The 8850-nt window shown below is 32.4% G+C and overlaps 3 protein-coding genes across 3 annotated transcripts; 2 read left to right on the top strand and 1 right to left on the bottom strand.

Annotated features, from left to right (window-relative positions):
- Window positions 1-408: 408 nt before the first annotated feature.
- LOC128389982 (zwei Ig domain protein zig-2-like) lies at window positions 409-1867 on the top strand. Its single transcript, XM_053349639.1, has 2 exons — window positions 409-1537; window positions 1806-1867. The coding sequence occupies exons 1-2, from the start codon at window positions 409-411 to the stop codon at window positions 1865-1867; spliced, it is 1191 nt and encodes a 396-aa protein (XP_053205614.1).
- A 1862-nt stretch (window positions 1868-3729) lies between these two features.
- LOC128389981 (uncharacterized) lies at window positions 3730-4698 on the bottom strand. The gene has a single exon (XM_053349638.1). It carries the CDS (start codon window positions 4696-4698, stop codon window positions 3730-3732), a length of 969 nt encoding a protein of 322 aa, XP_053205613.1.
- Window positions 4699-7822: 3124 nt separating this feature from the next.
- On the top strand, window positions 7823-8312 carry LOC128389980 (putative inhibitor of apoptosis; the record flags this gene model as incomplete). The annotated part of the gene is made up of 1 exon (XM_053349637.1): window positions 7823-8312. A coding segment is annotated over exon 1 (490 nt), but the record flags the coding sequence as incomplete, so codon positions are not given.
- Between the last annotated feature and the right edge of the window lie 538 nt (window positions 8313-8850).

The raw sequence follows: 8850 nt of genomic DNA, 5'->3' as shown, positions 1-8850 counted from the left end.
GAAAATAAGTGAGTGGCAACATAAAACCCCATTTTCTAGAGTACTGTTTATGTTGTGGAAACATGAAATTATGTTAATTTTCCTCACATCTACGATTGTTATTTTATTGTCAAACATGTGCTGTATGGTGGTGAGCACGCAGCAAAAATTGTAATCAAATGTAACTCTATTTCGGAAGAATAAAAAAATTTTCCTGCTTTCAAATTTTCGATTTCAATCTATACAACAGTAATCCTATTAGTCACGATAGAAACCAGTATGCTGCTCTTTTGACCAAAAAAGATCGTTTTCCACCGCAATATGCATATAACTTTACTTTTAGACGAGCAAAAAACATTTAAATAATTGTAAAGCAGTTTCATCGGATCATTCGCTAGTTATCTGCTTTCATATCTGATATATATATATATGCATGTTTATTTAATATCGACTTACAATCATACATCGTACAACCATAGAGATCGTCTTCATACTAATCAGTATAAGCTGTGCAACATTGAGAATTGTAAAATGATGTATAAGTCGGATCATTTTGTTACATGGTTTTCCTTTCTATTTTATATAACTTCTTTTTTGGCTGGTACCCTCGAAGTGAATGCAAGTGTTGTTGTTGATAGTTCTACCACTACCACTACCACCAACACCACACCCACTGCTTGGGCTATTACTGGTAAAAGTTTATCAGCTTCATTGGAAAATGGTGGATCTACTAGACCTGAATCGAATGTATCCTCACTACCAACGCATGAGGCTAAAAACAACAAACATTTCCTAGAATGGGTGGCTATACCAAAAAAAAGTTATCACGTTAACCTGTTCTCACATGTATCCATTGTATGTAGTGCTGTTGGTAATCCTGCGCCAAGAGTTTACTGGTATCGTTACGATAAAAAAAAACCTGTCTACTATTCAAATGATGATAATGTTAGTCACTTCATCGACAATCAACGGTTAACTCAAAACCAACTCAGAAACTTGTCCAAGAGCAGTCAACAACAACAACAACCATCATTGAATCTCTACACTGCTAACCAGACTGGGTTTGTTATTGCTAAACTTTTCATACCAATAATCACTGGTGATGATACCGGTGAAGAATTTCATTGTATTGCTGACAATGGGTTAAAAAAAAAAGATCGCAAGGTTTACCTCAAAGTCTCCAATTCACCAGATCTTCTTACTGCATCACACGACTCTTATGTACAACAGGTTGCAAAACAACAGAGGTTAGCTGAAGTCTACAATAAACCAAAAATAGTATCATGGACAATGAACAGCACAGGTGTTATCGGTAATGATGCTCTATTACGATGTAGACATAATTTTGTAGGAGGAACAGTTGTCAATTGGAGAGACCATAACAATGTTGAAGTAGAAAACTTTAATAGATTTATTAAACTACCCTCGGGGGATTTACTCATTCGTAATGTAAGCCTACTAGACATTGGTTCGTATAAATGTTCAGCAACCAATGGTTACGGATGGTCAACTGTTGAATCATTCTTGTATCCTGTTTTCAGCAGCAGCAGCAGCAGCAGTAGTAGTAGTAGTAGTAGTAGTAGTAGTAGTAGCAACAGCAGCAGCAGCGGTAGCCGCAATAACAATCAGAGCAATTGTTTTGCATCAATTAAGCATGCTGGCATCATCTGTCAACCATCATCATCATCATCATCATTCAACAATCATTTGAGAATCTGTATTCACAATTTTTTCCATACAAATTAAATTTAAATCAACTTTACATATCATCTACATGTATATGTGTTTGTATTTTTTTTGCACTCAACAATTAATTCTGTCTTTAGTAATGCTTCTCTTATGTACATTGTCGCGTGATTTTTACACGTTTTTACCTAACCGAACATAATGTCACTAGCTTCTGATCAATATACAAATTATTCTCATTCTCTGAACAATAGAATATACATTTGTGATAGAATCATTGGCTTTACATAGATTGGATAGAGGCAAGTTACGTCACGTTAGGTTGCCGTGCCTCGAGACATTTTATTGATTTGGTCGTTTAATTTTTTGCATAACATTTCCACACAAACTCAGAGTCGGAAAAAAATACAGATAAAGCAAAAAGAGTGCAAGAAATTGTGAAAGAAAGCAAATTTAGAGATAAACAGAAAAAAGTTATGGGTCATGATAACAAATGTCAAAAAATTACACGTAAATATTGTGGTACATTGGATACAGGAGTGTCTCTATGCTACTGATTCCATTGTTTGTCGTAAGGATACATCGATAACTTCCATAATCAGCAAGCTTAACATTTTTAATCAATAAGTCTCCGGTCGGTAACTGGACAAAACGGTTAAATTTTTGTAACGAAATTCCATCTTCATCTTTCCAAGTCAATGTGTAAGTGGGTTGTCTTTGATGTTTATCTTGGTAAGGTTCAAAAATTCTACATCTCAATATTGCAGCATACCCTATACGACCAATTGTAACCCGTGTCCATGATTTGATGTAGAACAATTTGGTATCATTTATAAGTATCTTTGCTATATCAACACTAGCATTGTTTGCATTGGAAGCATTATTTGCGTATGAAAGCTCAAAATCATTCACCGATACTGAACTTGTACCTCTATTACCTGCTCCTGCTGCTCCTGCTGCTGCTGATGATGATGATGATGATGATTTTGTCGTTGAAGTTGTTGTTGTTGTTGTTGTTGTTGGTGATGGTAGTGGTTGTGTCGGTAATGGTGTTGATTTACTAGTTATACCATTATTGGTTTGCGGTAAAATATCAAGTATTATTTTACGTTGCATTTGTGAGTATCCATTGTTTGCAATACAAATGTAGTGTACTCTTATAGGTGTACCTTGATGATGATGATGATGTAATACCGAACTATTAGATGTAATCAACAATCTAGCACGTACACTAGCTGTTAAGTTTGTTACTCCTAAACCAAAAGTTGACAAAATAGTTGCTTCGTCAGTATTCACTTCTCTGTTATCCCCATCCTTACGATGCTCGCTATTGTTCGATGACCCGAAATTTGTAATGTTATTATGATTATGTTTATTGTTACTTCTACTACTATTCATACTACTAGCACTACTATGATATTCATCATCATCATCATCATCATCATCATCTTCAGTATCAGAATAACTGATGGTACTCCAAGCAACTGCTGGTGTAGGATAACCAGTAGCAGCACAATCGAGAACAATATTTTGTCCGTATGCTAAAGTTGTCCTGTTTGGTGGTGGTTGTCCTTCCCATCGTAAAAATGATTGATCACCAAGAATTGTAGGTGGATCTACCCAAGGACAAATTTTTTTCCCAAAGAAACTGTTAGAAGCCTGTATAAATATTTGTTGTTGATGATACGTTATACCATATAATGATAACATCATCAGCACCATTAGTGCATTCTGACACATTATTTGTAACATGGACATGTTAACTTTTGTTGTTTTTGTTGTTGTTGTTGTTCAGATGCCTAACAGGAACACAAGTGATATGTCACGAAAAAAATAACAAAATGATCTTCAGTCAAGTATCCAGTTTACTATTGATTACACTTAAATATATATGTACTATTATATGTATATATATTATTTATGTTTTTCTACGCATTGTCTAGTTATAATTTAATTATTTAATAATTTTCAAGCAAGTTTCAGTAGTTTTCAAGCTACTACAGTGTATAACTTATTACACAGATTGGTATTGCATGGATGCATGCATGCATTCATGTATGTTCATCATGGAACAAGCAACAGTAAAGTTCGTACCCCGTCACTACCATATTGATTACTTGTGATACATTGAAAGTAACCCATATCGTTCCAGTTTACAGTTTTTATGAACAAATCTCCTGATGCAAGTTTTTCATATGAAGCAAAGTTTTCTTTGTTTTCTCCTAATCGAACACCAAGTGAATCAACCCAATAGTGATCAGTGATTGTTAGGTTACTGGTTCCCTTTCCCTTCCCTTGTATCCTGCTAATCTTTTTGAGGTTATTGATACCACCACCACCAGTAGTACTGCTCATAGGTGTGTCACTACTTCGACATCGAAGAACCGTACTATAGCCTACTTTAGCTGAAGCAATCTCTGTCCATGAGTTAATTCTTGGTTTGACCAACAGTGTACTTTCCAAATCAGAAATTGAATATCGTTCATACCTGCTAGGTGTACCATGTAGCTTACCTTTCCCTGTTGTCACAAGTGCTGAAGGGGAAACCGGTTCAATTTTTACCTCGAGTTCTATTTGATCGAGTCCATTGTCAATGAGACAAGAGTAATATTTATGTGTATCCCATGTAACAACAGGTATAACCAGTCTAGCTGTGTTTAAACTTGAAACATCTCCAAGCTGTGAGTAAGGAGCATCAAGTATATATTGTCTAGCTAACTCGTCATAATCAGTTTTTGATCTCTCACGTACATAGTCTAAATTTTTCAACCAACGTACCCTCGGTGCTGGAGATCCCAACGCAGAGCATGACAGCTCAAAAGTTGATCCAATAATGGCCTTGTAAAATTCAGCTGGTTTTTCGATCCAATCTAAATAAGGTCGAATATTGTACGGCCAACAGTTTGGTGTTCTCTCTGCATGTTTTCGTACTGTAAAAACACTAAATTGAGAAGACGACTTCACCAATATACCAGTAAGTACAACAAGGATAACAACACCTAAATTACAAACCCTGAACATTGAACAGCACATCATCACACCCAATTCCTAATTTCTAAAATCTAAACATTGAACATTCCTTTATACAGCAATAGAAAGCAAAACAACAAGCACAAATTAGACTTTTTTGTCGTATATTGTCTTTAATCTTTCTATTCTTATTCAGAAAATAGGCAATACGCTCATCTGGCTATTTTGACTCCGATTTTAGCCTCATACAACTAGTACAAACTAGTAATTACTATTCAATTGTTTCCATTGAAATTGTCATTGTGATTGTTAAAGGTGGAGCCAAACAAACTAATGCACTATCAATTGATGAATTGATTTTATCTGCATTTAGTTATTTACATACTACAGCTACGCATTTTCCCATCCGCCGTACACACACAACAACAGTTGTGAGTGACAAAAGTTTGATTGCCTAATTGTGAACCGCCTTTCTTTTTCTTCATAAGTGAGGTAAAGTTCGTGGATCTACATTGGAAACCTTACAGAACATACAAGATGATAACTTCATAGTTAGTTTGGTGCTAACTTTGATGGTACTAATATGTATCTTCTGGTAACCCATTTGTAGTCAATGGATATATCTTGATCCTAAAACACAGGACAACATTGATGCGCTTACCAAACGACACAGGACAACCATTCAAAAAACACACTACTTACACACTGTTGCACAATCAATGATGCATGAAAGGTATGTTCTGTAGTCAACAAATTGTATCTTCACATTATTGCAATTTGCGACATCAACAATTTTGAACGATCTTGGTGTAATAATGATTCTCAATTCATCAGATATGTAACAACTATATTTTAGTCTGAAATCATCAAATTGTATCTTAAAAACACTTCACGCATAGTAATTGTAGTACCAACAATCCTTTTTCCTAAAAATCAAAATGATGGGTACGTAAGAGAAGAAGAGTAAGAGACTTTCAAAAGAAAGACTCACAAAGAAAGAGAACCCAAAAAAGAAAGAGACAACAGAAAGAGAACTGATACTTCCATGCATTTATGCAAGTATACTTGAATTGGGTAGATTACAATTTCAGAACAAAATCATCAAATTTTATTCAAAAATACAGTACAGATAGTAAAGGTTTCGTTTTCCTTCCAGCCACCAATCCTTTTCCTAAAAAATCAGATGGGTACGTAAGAAGAAGAGTAGAGACTTTCAAAGAAAGACTCACAAGAAAAGAACCCAAAAAAGAAAGAGACAACAGAAAGAGAACTGATACTTCCATGCATTTATGCAAGTATACTTGAATTGGGTAGATTACAATTTCAGAACAAAATCATCAAATTTTATTCAAAAATACAGTACAGATAGTAAAGGTTTCGTTTTCCTTCCAGCCACCAATCCTTTTTCCTAAAAATCAAAATGATGGGTACGTAAGAGAAGAAGAGTAAGAGACTTTCAAAAGAAAGACTCACAAAGAAAGAGAACCCAAAAAAGAAAGAGACAACAGAAAGAGAACTGATACTTTCATACATTGACATTGATATGTTTGTACATGTGTAAGTATACAGTGAATAGAGCCGATGACAATTTCAGAACAAAATCATCAACAATATAATATATAATAAATATAATATAATATATATAATATATATATAATATAATATAATATATAATATATACTATATATATAATATATACTATATATATAATATATACTATATATATAATATATACTATATATATAATATATACTATATATATAATATATACTATATATATAATATATACTATATATATAATATATACTATATATATAATTTATAATATATTTATAATTCATAAATAATTTTTTTTAATGTAATATAATATGAAAAATGATTGATGCCAGTTTTCAACTGAATTCCATCCAACCTACTCATGAGTGTTGATGTGATTTGGTTAAAAGATATTGTGTAGATAGTAATTGTTTCGTTTTCCTTCTAGTCACCAATCCTTTCCCCTAAAAATTAAAATGATGGGTACGTAAGAGAAGAAGAGTAAAAGACTTTCAAAAAAAGACTCACAAAGACAGAGAATCCAATAAAGAAAGACTCACAAAGAAAGAGAACTGATACTTCCATACATTGACATTGATATGTTTGTACATGTGTAAGTATACGGTGATTAATATATATAATATAATATATAATATATATAATATAATATATGATATAATATATAATATATATAATATAATATAATATAATATATATAATATATATAATATATAATATATATAATATAATATAATATATATATATAATATATAATATAATATAATATAATATATATAATATATATATATAATATAATATATATAATATATATAATATAATATAATATATATAATATATACAACAACGAAAAATGAGATGAGAACAAAAATGCTATCAATTGCGCATAAAGTGATAATTTTTTTCTAATTGTGATTACATTTTCGGTTACGCTTTATTTAAATCAATTCAATTTTTCTTTTAATTTTGATTAATTTATTTTTTTATGCGCAATTGATATAATTTCTGCTCGTATCTCATTTTTTGTGGCTGTATATTACAATATATATGGTATATAATATATATATAATATATACTATATATATAATTTATAATATATTTATAATTCTTAAATAATTTTTTTAATGTAATATAATATGAAAAACGATTGATGCCAGTTTTCAACTAAATTGGGTACGTAAGAGAAGAAGAGTGAGACCCTCAAAAAGAAAGACCCACAGAGAAAGAGACCATCAAAAAGAAAGACCCACAGAGAAAGAGACCATCAAAAAGAAAGACCCACAGAGAAAGAGATAATCATAAAGAAAGAGACAACAGAAAGAGAATTGATACTTCCATGCATTTATGCAAGTATACTTGAACGGGTTAGATTACAATTTCAGAACAAAATCATCAAGGTGTATCCAAAAATAAAGTACGGATAGTAATTGTTTCGTTTTCCTTCCAGCCACCAATTTTTTTTCCTTAAAAATAAAATGATGGGTACGTAAGAGAAGAAGAGTAAGAGACTTCCAAAAGAAAGACTAACGAATGCAGAGTGTACAAAGGTATTAATAGATTAATTTGACACAATTTGCGAGTGAGCAATTGAAATAAAAACGTCAAAAAATTCTTTTTTACATCCAGTTTCAAAATGGGCTCTTGTAAAGCTTGTGATTTGGTTGGTGGTCAAAGTGATCTAACTCAATATATCATCGATTATTATGAAAGTATTGGTTATCAAACTTGTTACTCTGAAAAGTATAGGACTCCATTGAAGCGAGCGGAATCATATGTCAATTGGCCTAAACCAGAATTAGATATAGAAAAGTTGGTAGATGCTGGATTCTTTTACAGAGGTGTAAGAGATTTAGTATCATGTTTTCATTGTGGTCTCAACATACATGAATGGCAATCAGATGACGATCCATTAATTGAACACTTGAAGTTTAACGCCAGATGTGAATATCTATATGTAAAATGTGGTACAATGTTCCTGGCTAACAAGACATACGGTTATGACCTACAAGGAGAAATTCCACTAGCTGAACTATCAAGAACTGGAATTGGTCGATACAACTGTAAAGTTTGTAAAGAGATGGAAGTTGGATGTACCTTCTATCCATGTGAACATGCAGTAGCATGTACAAACTGTACTGTCAAGCTCTCAAAATGTCCGATATGTAATCGCCGAATCAGAAAAGTATTAAGGTTTATCTTCACTGATTAACCTTTGATTAAATGAGGATGGCTCTTTGTTAAAACATTACAGTTAATCCTTTGTTGTCATGTCGTTTACATTGAGCTAAGCGCTTTTTCGAGTAAATTAAATTTACTAAATTTCACTACCCGACATTATCAATTAAATGCTCAAAAATCAGGTTTCAGGTGAGGATTAAACGACTGTTGATAGATGTATGTTATTTGACTGATTCGAGTGTAATTATTGTGACAAGAATTGTGAAAACTGTGTAACTTCTTTTAATTTATTGTAGGGATTTTGTTAACAATTTTCCACCAACAATTGAATACACAGGTTTGCAAGTTGTCAACATCATGGCTCATTCAAGGTTATCAAGTGATTAATCAGTTCTTTAGAAGAAGAAATTCCCAATGTATCCATATGAGCCCGAGTTATTCCCAGGAACACAAAGGATCAAAGTGGATGATTACAAAAGTGTG

The sequence above is a fragment of the Panonychus citri genome, unplaced genomic scaffold (assembly GCF_014898815.1).
Source record: "Panonychus citri isolate SS breed McGregor unplaced genomic scaffold, ASM1489881v1 Contig00112, whole genome shotgun sequence".
Lineage (NCBI taxonomy): Eukaryota > Metazoa > Arthropoda > Arachnida > Trombidiformes > Tetranychidae > Panonychus > Panonychus citri.
Note: the sequence above shows the minus strand (reverse complement) of the source record. Positions and strands in the feature narration are given on the sequence as shown.

Coding starts and splice junctions, on each gene's coding strand:
- LOC128389982 (XM_053349639.1), top strand. CDS start 409: ATGCATGTTTATTTAATATCGACTTACAATCATACATCGTACAACCAT. Junction 1,538..1,805: donor CAGCAGCAGCAGCAGCAGCA/GTAGTAGTAGTA, acceptor TTCTGTCTTTAG/TAATGCTTCTCTTATGTACA.
- LOC128389981 (XM_053349638.1), bottom strand. CDS start 4,698: ATGTGCTGTTCAATGTTCAGGGTTTGTAATTTAGGTGTTGTTATCCTT.